We start from the raw sequence: 17,194 nt of genomic DNA, 5'->3' as shown, positions 1-17,194 counted from the left end.
AAACTTTTGACTGGTACTGTATGTGTCATTTAACCAAACACCGTTGACAAATGAGTCAGTGGTTGAAGAGATGTAACTTTTTGTAAATTGCTACTCGCAGGCAAATGTTAGTCAATGAAAGCAAATTCTAAGATAGATTCTAATAAATGTTTGAGATATGTACAGAACATTTAGAAAAGAAGTAGGCCATGCTCTCTCTGAGACATGAAAGAAATAGTTCCAATATGGAAGTACCGGTATTGAAGCTAACGTCCTCTGTCTCCCAGTCCCAGATTTACTGGCTCCAGGATTTGGCGAGTCTCTGGGCTCAGAGAACTGGTTCTAAGTAAAACAAAATGTAGCCAGTTTTTTATATGGACAGGTCTTCTGATGAACTCTGAGAACTCTACCCCAATGTACTTGGCTGTTAACATATAGCACCAGTATCGATTAATTAATTAATGTAATTAATTAATATAATCAGGCTTACATCATCACTTGTCTAGTTTAAAAAATAGCCCCTATTCACTTGGGACTACTTAAATGTTCACTTCACTTCAAACACCCAACCATTGCTTAATGCACAATTAGCTTATCAAACAGTTTGAAACAAGAGCTTGCAGCTAAAAATACAGGTATGACAACAAGGCATGCAGAGAGATAATATCGAGCACAAATATGTGTTTACCTACCAGCTGAAGAAAGGTATTCTCCAATGACCTGTACTCAGGAGAGCTTTTGTTGAACAGGTCCTCTGAAAACATCATGTTAGTGACTCGCAAACTAAAGAACACCACCATTTCTTTGGCTTTTCCAGTACTGGCCATTAAAGGAGTGTTCATGTGTGTGAGTGCTGGGGGTGCAGTGGACTCAAATGGGCCTTCTAATCCACTGCCAAACTCGTCCAGCGTATTGGCGGCTTCTGTACCGTCCTCTACCTTTTCTACATCCTCCTGCATGTCCGAGTCATTAGAGATATCCACATCCGTCTCAAGTGGTTCCTCTTCTTGGAGAGTGTCCCATCCTTCTGAAGGTCCAGGGGGAATATTTGCTGAGGGGACTTCCTCAGGCTCTGCTTGGATGACATCATCCTCAGATAAAGGCATGTTTGGTGATTGTGTAGCAGTGGTGAATGTTTCGATGGATGCAGGTTCTACGTGTAGAGATGCTGTATTGGTGATCATTTGATTGTCTCCGTCTGGTTGCTCCTCTAAAGCCGCCTCAGTAGTTGTGGGTCCTTTTTAAATAAAATAAAAAATATCAGAAAATGACATACAAATCCATTTCAATCAAAAAGATTGAAATTGAAATCAAAAAATGCTTCCATAAATTTTGCCACTTGGTTTATAAGCAGAACATTACCTTCATCTTCCTTAGGTTCAACAGTTGGGAGGGTCTCCTCAGCATCTTCCTCAGGGGGGAAGAGAGTAATTAATTCGGTGGTAGGCTGTTCTGTAACAACCATTCTTGTAACTGGTGGCCAAACCCAAAGGTAGTCCTCTGTCGCATCCACAGTCTCCTCTATATCAATCGTCTGCTCTGTAGAATCCACTGCAGGCTCCTCTACATCAAGCGTCCCCTCTGTAGCCTCTACCTCAATCGTCTCCTCTGTAACATCCACTGGAGGCTCCTCCACCTCAAATGTCTCTTCTGTAACATCCACTGCAGGCTCCTCTACGTCAAGAGTCCCCTCTGTAGCCTTTACCTCAATCGTCTCCTCTGTAATATCCACCGGCTCCTCTACTGCAATCATCTCCTCTGTAACATCCACAGCAGGCTCCTCTACCTCAATCGTCTCCTCTGTAACATCCACAGCAGGTTCCTCTACCTCAATTGTCTCCTCTGTAACATCCACAGCAGGCTCCTCTATCTCAATCGTCTCCTGTGTAACATCCACAGCAGGCTTCTCTACCTCAATCGTCTCCTCTGTAACATCCACTGGAGGCTCCTCTACTTTAAATGTCTCTTCTGTAACATCCACTGCAGTCTCCTCTTCGTCAAGCGTCCTCTCTGTAGCCTCTATCTCAATCGTCTCCTCTGTAACATCCACTGCAGTCTCCTCTACGTCAAGGGTCCTCTCTGTAGCCTCTATCTCAATCGTCTCCTCTGTAACATCCACTGCAGTCTCCTCTACGTCAAGGGTCCTCTCTGTAGCCTCTATCTCAATCGTCTCCTCTGTAACATCCACTGCAGTCTCCTCTACGTCAAGGGTCCTCTCTGTAGCCTCTATCTCAATCGTCTCCTCTGTAACACCCACTGGAGGTTCCTTGACCGCAATCGTCTCCTCTGTAACATCCACTGCAGTCTCCTCTACGTCAAGCGTCCTCTCTGTAGCCTCTATCTCAATCGTCTCCTCTGTAACACCCACTGGAGGTTCCTTGACTGCAATCGTCTCCTCTGTAACATCCACTGCAGGCTCCTCTACCTCAATCGTCTCCTCTGTAACATCCACTGCAGGCTCCTCTACCTCAATCGTCTCCTCTGTAACATCCACTGCAGGCTCCTCTACCTCAAGCATCTCATCTGTAGCCACCACTGGAGGCAACTCTACTTCTTCTGAGGGAGGACTCTCAGTAAGTTCCTCTGGGGGGGTATTGGGGGTTACTTCAGTGGCAGGGGAGGCAGTGGTAGCCTCAGTGAGAAGAACAGTAACTGAGTCACCTAAAGGCACAACAGTGAGTTCCTCAGGTGTGTCTGTAAATGCTTTAAGAAATTCCTCTCCGACAGCAACAGTTGGTAAGAAACCTTCAGTATGCCCAACAACCTCCTCTAGCAAGATCTCCAAGGTAGTCGCTTCCAACTCATCGCGTAGAGAAACCGTGGGATCTGTAGGGAAAACATAAAAGTTAGCATTTCTTCAAAGATTAGATCCCAGTTGACCTGAGCTTTAAATAAAGCTTACCAGGTTCAAAACTGAGTGTTTGTATGTCCACAGGCAGGGATGTCTCTTTGCTCAAGGCCTTGGAAACCAGATCCTTCAGTCTGTGCCCGTTTGTGTAAACAACTGTCCCTGTGCCTGGTTCTAGAGTGGTTCTAGATTCTGTGTCATGGTCTTCTCCATTCGTCTCAAACACCACAGCATAGCGGACTGACACATCATCAGATCTGTCAACAAAGCAGAGCTTATATTAGGGAAATTGTATGTTTTTCTGACAGCTTTCATTATCTAATAATTTTAGCAAATATAGCAAATGCCAAAGTTTGAGAGACCTCTGACTAATGGAACACTGTTTTGTTATTCCTTTGCTAATGAGACAGCATCACTCTGCGCAGAGAGTGTGTATGTCTAATGGAGCCTGTTCAATGGAATGAAAGATTTGTCTGACTTGTTAGTACTTTCACAGTTCCTTGACCAACCTACCTAAATTCAACCAACCGAAATCCCAAAACACGAAGATCTTTATACCCAGGAAGTTTGTCAAAAACGTGAACCATCTGTGGAGAAAATAAATTTTACGGTTATGTTTAGGTAACACATCTTTCTTCGATTCATGCAGCATTCTCTCTGGGGCAATAATCATTGTAAGCAAAATAACATCACACAAATGGAAAAGATATAGCCAATACAGAAAAATAACTTTCATCATAATATGGATCTCTCACTGTAGGATCACCTATGTGCCGTCAACAGACATGCATTTTCTCTAGGAATCATTCATGAGCTTTACTTACACACTTTATCTTTCTGGAGTTACAAATCCAATTCAGTCTTTTGATGTTGCCCAATACACTGCTTGATTTACCCTTATCGTAAGCTTCTTAAAAAGCACAAGCTCATTTGCTCACAAGCTCATTTTGGGCTCCCAAGTGGTGCAGCGATCTAAGACACTCAGTGCTGGAGGCATCACTACAGACCCTGGTTCTATTCCAGGGTATCAAAACCGGCCATGATTGGGAGTCCCATAGGTCGGCGCACAATTGGCCCAGCGTCGTCCGGGTTAGAGTTTGGCTGGGGTAGGCTGTCATTGTAAATAAGAATTTGTTCTTAACTGACTCGCCTAGTTAATTAAAGGTTCATATTACAAATTCTAGACTAGGAAAAAGCATAAATAGTCATTCACAAATGTTGTATGCCTGCAAAAGACTTTTGCAATCCTTTCGATACTGTTTTTGCTGAAGGAGCTTGTGATTATCTCAAATCACTGCTCACATTTTCCTTTGTGCAATGGCTATCTATGCCTATGAAAAGCAATATACAATGAGGCTTCTTAAGGATTGTCCCACCCAAGACCTACCTAATTATGTGGCCAACAATCAGTTCTTCAATAAAAGTATTACCTTAAGAATGTGATATAAAAAAATTGAAAATAATCCTTTAGAGTCAAATTCTTACATGTGTGAATGTCTTAGTAATCTAACACACCAGGTTTCAAACTTGAGTCATCTGGGTGACTCAAGACCTATGTTAGCCCAATGAGTTAAAGCCTAGGCATTGGCTCTGGGAGCTAAAATGAGTCAACAGGCCTCAGTCAAGTTTAGTCATTGTGTAGTTCACTAAACCCATCTCTGCAATAAAGGCTAATTTACTTGTTCGTATTTATTAAGACTTTTAAAGGACATTTCCTCCCTGTTCGCCTCACCGTATCGTGGAGATTGCGTGTGATGTCATGGTACTGGGGAGCTGCAGGGTCTCTCAGAAGAAGTTCACTGTAGCCAGGGTCAGCTATGGTGACACTGAACTCCACTATCTGCTCCTCAATAACCGCCTCATCTGGCACAATGTTTGGAATCTCTGTTATCTGTGGAAAGCAAAAGCAGCAATGTCATTTTCAATGGCCATCATTGAAACTATCAACATTCAATGAAGATTATAAAGCCAAGGCAAGGTAGCTCTCAGAAAATATGATTTAACTTACGTCCTCTGCTTCATTCGGTATGCTAAACAGTTCTGATGGAGTTTTCGAGCCTACAAAGTAAGCATTGTGCATGAATTAATTAATTCCAAAATGTTGTATTATTACAGTTAACATACTGTATGGATGAATGTGGAGTACTTACATTTCTCGGTCTCAGTTCCTCTAGCTGTTGGTACTTCACCGCTGGAAATCAAGAATAGATATTTTACAACAATTACAATCAAACTGAAATGTACAAAAGGTCAAAAGGGGGTTTCTTGCTCTCAAGGCCTTGGTCCAGAATCCTACCATGATCATCCTGTCACCCAAGTTGTTTGGGCTGAGATGCACAGAGAAGGTGGGTCAGGTCAGAGATGTATGTTAACTCAGGCCACCAGATGTACAGGCTCCATCAGTTTAGAGAGCTAAGGAGGGTTATTTGAGTTGACCTGTTTTTGCCTTCTACCAATTAAATCAAATAAAATAGTACATTTCTACAACCTTTTCTCTACCTACCTACCTTTCTTTCTGGATCTTCTCCTGTTCAGCAACTCTCTAAAAACAAACCGACACCCACATTTTAAATATAGAGTAACATATTATATCTCCATCACTGTTATTATCCCTCAATGTTACTCTTGTTACTATGATGCATGGGAATGCATGAAGGTTTTAGTACTCACTCTGGCCACCATGTCAATGTGTTCCTGGGTACTACTGAAGTTCCTGGCCACCTCGTCCAGACAGAGAGAGCCATGCTGGCAGGCGTAGGTCCAGTGTTTGTACTCCTCGGAGTTAGGAACCCTGTCCAAGAAGATACGGAAGGCCTCCCATATCGCTTCCTGACAAACTAAAAGTATAGTCAAACATATCAGAACAGCTGAATAAAGACCTGAATGAGAACAATTCTTATCATATAGACTAAATGGCAAGTCAATATTTCGCATTTCATTATCGTATACGTGTAAGATGAGACTCAACAATGGAATCATTATGGCCTAGGTTTGGGCAAACTATTTTGTCACATACCGTTAATATGATTGAACAGCTTTGAATAATGTATCAGTTAAATGTGACTTCCCAATGTGGGAACAAAATGTACCTGATGGTCTGGAATGTTAGAAACATGAATCACAAAAAGCCTTAAAGCTTTTGTTGTATTTATTTCTGTTATGAGGAGCAACAACCACTTGAATTATCCAATATGTTTATGCCTTTGAGACATTCTCTTGCATTTTCATTTCATAAAGTGAAGTTATTATTTCCACGAGATATTCACTGTTTGAATACCCTCACCTCAATGTCACCCCGTTTCTGAATTTAGCCAGTCACTCAACAGAATCTATGCATAAAATCTGCAAATACATGACTTTCCAGGGCTTATGAGAGGATTTAAGTGAACATCTACAGTACCAGTCAAAAGTTTGGACACACCTACTCAAGGGTTTTTCTTAATTTTTACTCTTTTCTACATTATAGAATAGTAGTGAAGACATTAAAACTACGAAATAACACATATGGAATCATGTAGTAACTAAAAAAGGGTTAAACAAATAAAAATATACACTGCTCAAAAAAATAAAGGGAACACTAAAATAACACATCCTAGATCTGAATGAATGAAATAATCTTATTAAATACTTTTTTCTTTACATAGTTCAATGTGCTGACAACAAAATCACACAAAAATAATCAATGGAAATCCAATTTATCAACCCATGGAGGTCTGGATTTGGAGTCACACTCAAAATTAAAGTGGAAAACCACACTACAGGCTGATCCAACTTTGATGTAATGTCCTTAAAACAAGTCAAAATTAGGCTCAGTAGTGTGTTTGGCCTCCACGTGCCTGTATGACCTCCCTACAATGCCTGGGCATGCTCCTGATGAGGTGGCGGATGTCCTCCTTAGGGATCTCCTCCCAGACCTGGACTAAAGCATCCGCCAACTCCTGGACAGTCTGTGGTGCAACGTGGTGTTGGTGGATGGAGCGAGACATGATGTCCCAGATGTGCTCAATTGGATTCAGGTCTGGGGAACAGGCGGGCCAGTCCATAGCATCAATGCCTTCCTCTTGCAGGAACTGCTGACACACTCCAGCCACATAAGGTCTAGCATTGTCTTGCATTAGGAGGAACCCAGGGCCAACCGCACCAGCATATGGTCTCACAAGGGGTCTGAGGATCTCATCTCGGTACCTAATGACAGTCAGGCTACCTCTGGCGAGCACATGGAGGGCTGTGCGGCCCCCCAAAGAAATGCCACCCCACACCATGACTGACCCACCGCCAAACCGGTCATGCTGGAGGATGTTGCAGGCAGCAGAACGTTCTCCCCGGCGTCTCCAGACTCTGTCACGTCTGTCACGTGCTCAGTGTGAACCTGCTTTCATCTGTGAAGAGCACAGGGCGCCAGTGGCGAATTTGCCAATCTTGGCGTTCTCTGGCAAATGCCAAACGTCCTGCACGGTGTTGCGCTGTAAGCACAACCCCCACCTGTGGACGTCGGGCCCTCATACCACCCTCATGGAGTCTGTTTCTGACCATTTGAGCAGACACATGCACATTTGTGGCCTGCTGGAGGTCATTTTGCAGGGCTCTGGCAGTGCTCCTCCTTGTACAAAGGCGGAGGTAGCGGTCCTGCTGCTGGGTTGTTGCCCTCCTACGGCCTCCTCCACGTCTCCTGATGTACTGGCCTGTCTCCTGGTAGCGCCTCCATGCTCTGGACACTACGCTGACAGACACAGCAAACCTTCTTGCCACGGCTCGCATTGATGTGCCATCCTGAATGAGCTGCACTACCTGAGCCACTTGTGTGGGTTGTAGACTCCGCCTCATGCTACCACTAGAGTGAAAGCACCGCCAGCATTCAAAAGTGACCAAAACATCAGCCAGGAAGCATAGGAACTGAGAAGTGGTCTGTGGTCCCCACCTGCAGAACCACTCCTTTATTGGGGGTGTCTTGCTAATTGACTATAATTTCCACCTGTTGTCTATTCCATTTGCACAACAGCATGTGAAATTTATTGTCAATCAGTGTTGCTTCCTAAGTGGACAGTTTGATTTCACAGAAGTTTGATTGACTTGGAGTTACATTGTGTTGTTTCAGTGTTCCCTTAATTTTTTTGAGCAGTATATTTTAGATTTTAGATTCTTCAAAGCAGCCACCCTTTGCCCTGATGACAGCTTTGCACACTCTTGGCATTCTCTCAACCAGCTTTATGAGGAATGCTTTTCCAACAGTCTTAAAGAGTTCCCACATATGCTGAGCACTTTTTGAACGTGTTCAAGTGTGCCTTGAATTCTAAATTCGAAATAAATCACTGACAGTATCACCAACAAAGCACCGCCACACCATCACACCTCCTCCTCCATGCTTCACGGTGGAAAATGCGGAGATCATCAGTTCTCTGCGTCTCACAAAGACACGGCGGTTTGAACCAAATATCTCAAATGTTGACTCATCAGACCAAAGGACAGATTTCCACCGATCTAATGTCCATTGCTCATGTTTCTTGGCCCAAGCAAGTCTCTTCTTGTTATTGGTGTCCTTTAGTAATGGTTTCTTTGCAGCAATTCGACCATGAAGGCCTGATTCACAGTCTCCTCTGAAAAGTTGATGTTGAGATGTGTCTGTAACTTGAACTCTGTGAAGCACTTATTTGGGCTGTAATCTGAGGTGCAGTTAACTCAATGAACTTATCCTCTGCAGCAGAAGTAACTCTGGGTCTTCCTTTCCTGTGGCGGTCCTCATGAGATCCAGTTTCATAATTGACTGACCTTCAAGTCTTAAAGTAATGATGGACTGTCATTTCTCTTTGCTTATTTGAAATGCATTCCTCATGAAGCTGGTTGAGAGAATGCCAAGAGTGTGCAAAGCTGTCATCAAGGTGGCTACATTGAAGAATCTCAAATATAAAATATATTTTGATTTGTTTAACACTTTTATGGTTACTACATGATTCCATATGTGTTATTTCATAGTTTTGATGTCTTCGCTATTATTATACAATGTAGAAAATAGTTAAAATAAAGAAAAACCCTTGAATCAGTAGGTGTGTCCAAACGTATGACTGGTCCTGTATATTACTGTGGGATTAACAAGTGTTGCGTTCCCCAGTTTCTGTGTGGTTGTGGGTTTGTATGTGTGTCTATTTCAGGAAATGGCTTCCTGGATTCCTAAAGCAGCTGATTGGTCGGCCCCATCACTGATGGGAGTTCTGACCCCTCCCTCTCGTCAGGGGATACAGCTGTTTCTTCAATTACCAACTCCTCCAGCTTGATAAAAGCCAGTGTTCCTTCCTCAAAGAGGAGAGCTTCTTTTTATGTACTGTGTTGGTTGTTGTGGCGGTCAGAAAAAGTGTTTTAAATATTATTTTGTAGCCACTCCTTCAGAGGGGTGGAAGGGGAACGCACCTTGGGAGGTTTAAGGCAAGAGGCCTGCAGGCATACATAACCTGTAGTATTTAACCTGTTTATGCACACTAGGTAAGACCTGGGAGGCCATCCCCTCTTTTGGTTAGCGCGCCAGGTGGTGCTAAAGATTAGGTTAGGTTAGAAGTGGGAAGGTAGGAGAGGGGATTCCTTAACTTTTACTTTCTTTACTTTGGTTCCGTCCAGCCCCTTTTCCCCACATTACCGTGTGTTAGTAATAATAATTCCATGTAAACTGTATTTTTCTCTGCCTCGGTCGTCCTTCCCTGCACCTATGATCACATACTTTTTTTTTCCCTCCATGGGAGTTGAGATGTAGTGGGTGTTGCGTTCACCCCTCCAAAGGGCGTACGTAACACAAGTCAAACTTCTCCGACATTGTAAAGTCTCAACCATAACTTAGAAGCCCGGAATTATTTATTAAACTGTTAAATTTAGTGACAGATTTTCTGTTTAACTGCTTTATCTCTCTAGGAAAATAGGATATAGTTCAGAGCCACTGTTTTTAGACTAGCGTAATCATCCCACTGTCTGAAGGTGTCCCATGACTATTTACATTTTAGTCATTTAGCAGATGTTCTTATCCAGAGCGACTTACAGTTAGTGCGCTATGAATGCTGTAAGGATTTATGTGATATTTTCCTGTTCCCATTAGATCCACACCCTTAAACTCAGCAAAAAAAGAAACGTCCCTTTTTCAGGACCCTGTCTTTCAAAGATAATTTGTAAAAATCCAAATAACTTCACAGATCTTCATTGTAAAGGTTTTAAACGCTGTTTCCCATGCTTGTTCAATGAATCATAAACAATTAATGAACATGCACCTGTGGAACGGTTGTTAAGACACTAACAGCTTACAGACGGTAGTCAATTAAGGTCACAGTTATGAAAACTTAGGACACTAAAGAGGCCTTTCTACTGACTCTGAAAAACACCAAAAAGAAAGATGCCCAGGCTCCTTGGGCATACTGTGTGACACCTAAGACAGCGCTACAGGGACGTGTAACAACACCTGCACAGGATCGGAACATGCGAACATCACACCTGCGGGGCAGGTACAGGATGGCAACAACAACTGCCTGAGTTACACCAGGAACGCACAATCCCTCCATCAGTGCTCAGACTGTCCGCAATAGGCTGAGAAAGGCTGGACTGAGGGATTGTAGGTCTGTTGTAAGGCAGGTTCTCACCAGACATCACCGGCAACAACGTCGCCTATGGGCACAAACCCACCATCGCTGGACCAGACAGGACTGGCAAAAAGTGCTCTTCACTGACGAGTCGCAGTTTTGTCTCACCAGGGGTGATGGTCGGAATCACGTTAATCGTCGAAAGAATGAGCGTTACACCGAGGCCTGTACTCTGGAGCGGGATCGATTTGGAGGTGGAGAGTCCATCATGGTCTGGGCGGTGTGTCCAGGCATCATCGGACTGAGCTTGTTGTCATTGCAGGCAATCTCAATGCTGTGCGTTACAGGGAAGACATCCTTCTCCCTCACGTGGTACCCTTCCTGCAGGCTCATCCTGACATGACCCTCCAGCATGACAATGCCACCAGCCATACTGCTCGTTCTGTGCGTGATTTCCTGCAAGACATGAATGTCAGTGTTCTGCCATGGCCAGCGAAGAGCCCGGATCTCAATCCCATTGAGCATGTCTGGGACCTGTTGGATCAGAGGGTGAGGGCTAGGTCCATTCCCCCCCAGAAATATCCGGGAACTTGCAGGTGCTTTGGTGGAAGAGAGGGGTAACATCTCACAGCAAGAACTGGCAAATCTGGTGCAGTCCATGAGGAGGAGATGCACTGCAGTACTTAATGCAGCTGGTGGCCACACCATATACTGACTGTTACTTTTGATTTTGCCCCCCCCCCTCCCCTTTGTTCAGGTACACGGTGTTCCATTTCTGTTAGTCACATGTCTGTGGAAGTTTGTCTCAGTTGTTGAATCTTATGTTTATACAAATATTTATGTTAGGTTTGCTGAAAATAAATGCAGTTGACAGTGAGAGGACGTTTCCTTTTTTTTGCTGAGTTTGTATGCCATTTAGCAGACACTTTTATCTAAAGCGACAGTACAGGGAGTGCATACATTTTTAGAAGTTTAATGTATGTGACCCCAGCAAGAATTGAACCCACAACCTTGGTGCCGCTAGCACCATGCCCTTACCTCTAAGTTTGTAGTAGGCCCGATGGTTGGAGATTACCTCCTTCATCTTCTCTTGAGGACATATTTTCACCCCCGTGGTGAAGAACGTCGACCTCTTTGTCCGGTGCCTGTCCAGGTCCTTTATCATTTTGACATTGGTGGTGTGTTTGACTGGTCTTAGACTCTCTAGGAAGTGTCTGTATTTAACATCTCGGATTCCAAACAAATCTTGGACCTGTAGGTCTGCAAAAGACACAATAGAAATGGTTATCTTTAGCATACCTTTTTGGCCAAATATGCCTAAATATAGTGTAGCCTAGCGGTTAGAGTGTTGGGCCGATAACCGAAAGGTTGCTGAATTGAATACCTAAGCCGACAAGGTGAAAAATCTGTCTGTGCCCTTGAGCAAGGCACTTAACCTTAATTTTCTCAAGGGGTGTCGTACTACTATGGCTGACCCTGCAAAACAACACATTTCACTGCACGTAGCCGTGTATGAAACAATACAACTTTTTTTGTAATTTGGCTATGTTTTTCTGGTTAAATATAGGTACGAAAAAAAAAACATGAGGTGTATGCTGTTTTCTTTCCCAAACAGTATCTCAGGTCTAACCTGAACTGACTCAGAGTATTTAAAATGGTAGCTACTAAAGAATATTTTACTGTACCTAATGGCTACTGTCCAGTGTTTTAAGTGGACGACTGTCTATCACTGGATATAAATAGACACTAAAGTAGCAAGGTGAAGTATCTGAGGATACTAAGTCTAATTTTGGAAGCACAATGAAACTAGTTCATGTTGCGTTACAGAGCATCTTCAAAGGGAGTCAAGAGCCAGTGTTTTATTGAAAGTCATCAATGCTCAGCATTTGTTTCAAATGACATCATATCCTTGTACAGTGACTCAACACAAAGCTATAGCTCAGTGGTCCTTTGTGAATGACATAGTAGGACAATAACAGGTTAGATCACCTTAACTGTAACAATTATGACTAACCAATGTTATTTCAGAGTCCTTCAGATCGTTGCCGTATTAGAGTGATCCCCAATTGCTGAAATAGCTATATATGACCTAGCTGGCTTTACTCTATTCAGGAAACACAAGATCTCCACTTCCCCCGTTTCACAGTCTCGTCTGTCACAGCAAGGTAGTGCCATGGTGTTATGAAAGAAAAATAGGCCAGTGAATACAGTCACTCCATTCAAAGTGAGGCTTTCTTAAAGGGGAAGTGCAGTAAATAATGGATTTTCCTGTGTTTTATATATATTTTTCAATGAGGTTGGAATAGTAGTGTATTATGAGCTGTTTGAAAAGACCGCCAAAAATGTCAGATAGTTTTGCAGGCATGGGGTTTTGGCCTGCCTGGCGACATCACCAAGCGGTATAAGTTAATACACCAATAACAGAGTTTTAAACTTCTCTGCCAATAATAGCTTGTTTTCAGATTACATATTCCTCCCATTTGGCTCATCCAATTCGGTCCCTCATTCAGACCACTCCCAGACAGTCCTAGCCAAATTCTTGTTTGAGAAATTGCTTTTTGCTAAGAAGCATTTTTGTTAATTATTTTACTTTGAAAACAATCACAGTAAGGTACTTAATTTTTTCCCAGAAATGATTTGATATTGAGATAAAAATGGTTGCATTTGACCTTTAAAGACATTAAGTCCCATGCGCAATGAGTTCCTAACAGGGGCTAGGGGCTTCATCTGACCTGCCTGCCATGTCTCGGGATTAGGCAGTAGAGGCCACAAAGAAATCAGTGTAAACGATATAAACACTTATACTTTGACCTCAGAGAGGTGGCCAGAAAGTGCCTTGTCTGAGAGATTACCATCTATAAGCTCAGTAGAAGAGTTGGTCGGTAGACAGACACTGCTAATCCATTGCAATGGCAAGGCTGTCTGAAATGGTAATTCCCAAAATTAGCTTGTTTAGTCACAACATTATAGTTTGTGTCTCTCACTGTCCAGTATCCGGATATCCAGTTCCCAATGTCACAGAAACATTGGGTTAATTGAAGTGTGATATCATACACATACCAACCGTAATAAGAATCAATTAATTTTGATCAAAGGTGCTGCCGGTCCCAATTTGGCCCGTTTACAGAGATATTTATGCCAAGAATGTGATCCATTGTTTGTCTCAAAGTGGGACAATGCCCAATGCCAATGCCAATGACCTGGTGACCCCCCCCCCCCCACTCAACCCCAACTGGACACTAATAAACTTCAAAGTTCTAATGCTAGGTTCGGAATGGGGACCATTAGCCGCAAAACCCAGACTTATTCTCCAATTAGAGAAGATTTTGAAAAACAAATAAGACACCATGTGAAATGTGCTCAGTGAGGAATGAGGATTCTGAAATGCACATAGACTAGCATGTGGTCTTGCAGGGGAAATGGCCCCTAATGCGGAGCACCACAGTGAGGGCCTCACAGAACAGAGCTACAAGGCAGAAAAGATTAGTGTCCAGAGCCACTGAGAACAGAATGCCTTTGTTTCTTTTGGGATAATGAACGGACCAAAGACACAATCCAGCCAAAATCTGGACCCAACAGAAGTCGGCTAATAGAAAAGTTTTGTAGAATTTTTGTTAATGTGTTCATAGGGATCAACTAGCTCAATGTAGCCAATAGTGACTTGTATAATGTGGCCTAACAGTTTCCCCCCAGGTTTATTACTTTTTAAAGGAATGTATATTCAAATCAATGCAAAAAAACACATGGATTGAAGTTTGACAGGTAGGATGAGCTGATGCTGTATTTGCTGGCTAAAGCAGCTGTAAATGCCGTTGATTGAGTGTAGGTCGAAGTCAAGTGGCTCACACTGCTCTCTGTGGAAGTCCTCCTACGTAATGCAGCAAGCAGGTCACAAACTTTGTCAAAATACACTTTGCTTTCAAGTTGGTTCCATTCAGTTCTGCAGTATGAATAAACTTCTAATGAGAGATTTGCAAATAGTCAATTTGTCAAAATTGCCATACTGTCACAATGGTTCTGCCCTCTGATCTGACCCATCAAGAATGTACTGTATTCAAGCATGCACACTATACCTCCATCATTGTGAAAGAACACAACTGTATTTTCACTTCAATTACACTGTGAGACAGGAAACAAAACAACAAGCCAGACAGGTCCCTGGAGTGAGAGCTTACCTTTGATTCGAGGGGCTGCAAGGGTAAAGAGAAATAGGGTGAGGAACAGTCCCATTCTCAAATGCATGATGGACTAGTTTAGGTCCTTTCAGAGCCAAAAAGTTTTCATTTGGAAACAAAAGGAAAGTCTCTGAAAACCTTTATCTCGAGTCCATGAGGAAAAATGTATTGTCACTGTTGACAAAGTCTCTAGGCTCTAGAGCCAAAAGAGGAGTTGTTCACTATTGTCTTGGCTCCAGTTAGGTTTTAGCAGATGGAGTTAGAATCCTGGAGTTAGAATCCTGGTGTTAGAATACTGGAGTTAGAATCCTGGTTTGATCGTTGAGTCAGTCAATGATCCCTGCAGACCTGGACGAAGGATTGAAAAAGGTGCCAAGGTGAGGGGGCATGGAAAGGAACTCCAAGTTACTCCACTGTCGGTATAAGTGTGACAATGGTGATGAGATTCAAAATTCAAGCTCCATTCCGGGAATAATCTGTTTACCTTCTGCTCGCTCAGCGTAATCCCTCCCTAGCCACGTGGTGGTGGCCTAGCCTCATCCTGTTAGGGCCCTTATGGAGCCTCATCTGTCAGTCAGCGGGGCCCATCGACTTACGGCCCTATAGTTTCCAGTCAGTGTCCCTGTCACCCTGATTCTCAGTCTCTCAGCTCCCAGACCAGGCTATATTGTCTGTGCCGTTCACACAATGGTCACTCTGTTCAGGCTAGCTCACACCAGATCCTCCTCGATGCGCCAAATTCACAGGCTGCCAAGCAAGGCTGCTGAGCTGTAGGATATTTAAAAAATATTTTAAGGAAATCCGTCTGGCTTTAAACTTCATCTTGAAAGTTGTAATAGTAGAATGCACAAGGTGTAATTTGGAAATTGGGTAGTGCATAATCAGTTCCTCTTGTCATGTTAGTCATTGCATACCTTATAAAATTCCATATCAACTAGCCCATGTCAGCTGTTTTTTATTTAGGATATTTTGCCCATAGATTTTGTTGTACTTTTTTAGTCACTCAAATATCACGAGTACACGTTAGACATGGCAAAATGTATAGAATTGCAAGAACATTTGCCCTTGACAAAATGTGTAGAATTGCAGGAAATAAGCTTTAAACCTGCTAAATTCTCTCCACCAACAAGAGGGGTGTGAATAGTTTGTGTCATGAACAGTGCTTGTGCCCATAGAAATGAACGTGGTGCGAGCACGCGGGGGGGGGTGAAGGATATTACCCAATCATGGAAGGGGGCCCAGTGTGAAAAAGTTTGCGAACCGCTGGTTTGCTGGACATCCAACTCCCAGACTGACACAATGTGCTTTCCCTGGCAGAGCTGCTCTGTTATTGTTGCTTCCTCCTGCCTCCTGTTAATGGGCTGGTGTGGACCTGAACCCTGAACTGTACTGTGGTGGTTTCCACTCAGCTCCCCAAGCCGACAAGAGGATTACCAGCCCAGGCCTGTTATAAAAATGTTACTGCCGTAAATAAGCCTCTTTTGGACAAATCCATCCAGGGGAACACTGAACTTTGACCGTGAGGCGCTTTCGACTATTTGCGTTGCTTTTTAACTGTCAATAAGCCAATATTATATTAACCAATATAACAGCTACAAGCCATTTTATAGAAGCTTCACATAATATGATTTCTTTTTTGTCAGGATATGCTTTGGGAAATTGCTACCAAAATGCAATTTCACAGATCTTACACATGTATTTACCATTAACAATTAATTGTACGTGCTTTATTACATTTTATTTAAAAAAATTGTCATTAGCAGACGCTCTTATCCAGAGTGACTTACAGGGGCAGTTAGGGTTAAGTGCACATGACAGATTTTTCACCCAGTCAATACATATCTTGCAACCATCCAAAATATCATAGCATGTCAAGTTTAGTATAGTACATTGGCTTTAGTCTGAAATTAACTCTAAGTAAAAAGTAAAGAGAGTAAAAATTGCTTTGGTAGAAAGCATGCTGAGTGTACTGGCGATCACTCTTACTGCCTGTGGGGTAAGCAGGCTCTAGCAGGAATCACCTAGTTAAAGTGATCATCCATGTTTGTGTGACAGTGGGATGAGAAAGCTCCAGGGGAGGCTCACTGTCCATCACAGAGGATGAGTGATCAGCTACATTCAGCACATCATTCACCCATTCACCCACTGGATTCACCCATTCACCTCACTTGATTCACCCATTCACCCACTGGATTCACCCATTCAAACACTGGATTCACCTCACTGGATTTTCCCATGCACGCACTAGATTCACCCATTCCCCTCACTGGATTCACCCACTGGATTCACCCATTCACCTCGCTGGATTCATCCATTCACCTCACTGGATTCACCCATTCACCTCACTGGATTCACCCATTCACCTCACTGGATTCACCCATTCACCCCACAGGATTCACCCATTCACCCCACAGGATTCACCCATTCACCCACTGGATTCACCCATTCACACACTGGATTCACCCACTGGATTCACCCATTCACCTAACTGGATTCACCCATTAACCCCACTGGATTCACCCATTCCCCTCTCCTTTGGATTACGTTTTGAGATAGAGATGAGGTTCATACAGTAGTTAAGAGCCGGTTTAAGGTTAGCTTTAGCATTAGGATTAAGGTGAAGGTTGAGGTTGTTGGGTTGG

At 43.1% G+C, this 17,194-nt stretch overlaps 1 protein-coding gene across 2 annotated transcripts; it reads right to left on the bottom strand.

Moving 5' to 3' along the window:
• LOC106565104 (interphotoreceptor matrix proteoglycan 1) lies at positions 1–15,163 on the bottom strand. 2 transcript variants are annotated; one of them, XM_014132299.2, is made up of 12 exons: positions 14,553–15,163; positions 11,416–11,637; positions 5,498–5,664; positions 5,335–5,369; positions 4,978–5,018; positions 4,836–4,885; positions 4,560–4,718; positions 3,341–3,414; positions 2,882–3,084; positions 1,342–2,805; positions 672–1,216; positions 1–321 (listed from the first exon to the last, which is right to left on the bottom strand). In XM_014132299.2, exons 1-12 carry the CDS (start codon positions 14,617–14,619, stop codon positions 112–114), a joined length of 3,237 nt encoding a protein of 1,078 aa, XP_013987774.2. In that variant the 5' UTR covers positions 14,620–15,163; the 3' UTR covers positions 1–111. The 2 variants fall into 2 exon arrangements, with proteins under 2 accessions (XP_013987774.2, XP_045570482.1); XM_045714526.1 differs by lacking the exon at positions 1–321 and having other exon boundaries at positions 333–1,216.
• Between the last annotated feature and the right edge of the window lie 2,031 nt (positions 15,164–17,194).

Source organism: Salmo salar, chromosome ssa01 (genome assembly GCF_905237065.1).
Source record: "Salmo salar chromosome ssa01, Ssal_v3.1, whole genome shotgun sequence".
Classification (NCBI taxonomy): Eukaryota; Metazoa; Chordata; class Actinopteri; order Salmoniformes; family Salmonidae; genus Salmo; species Salmo salar.
Note: the sequence above shows the minus strand (reverse complement) of the source record. Positions and strands in the feature narration are given on the sequence as shown.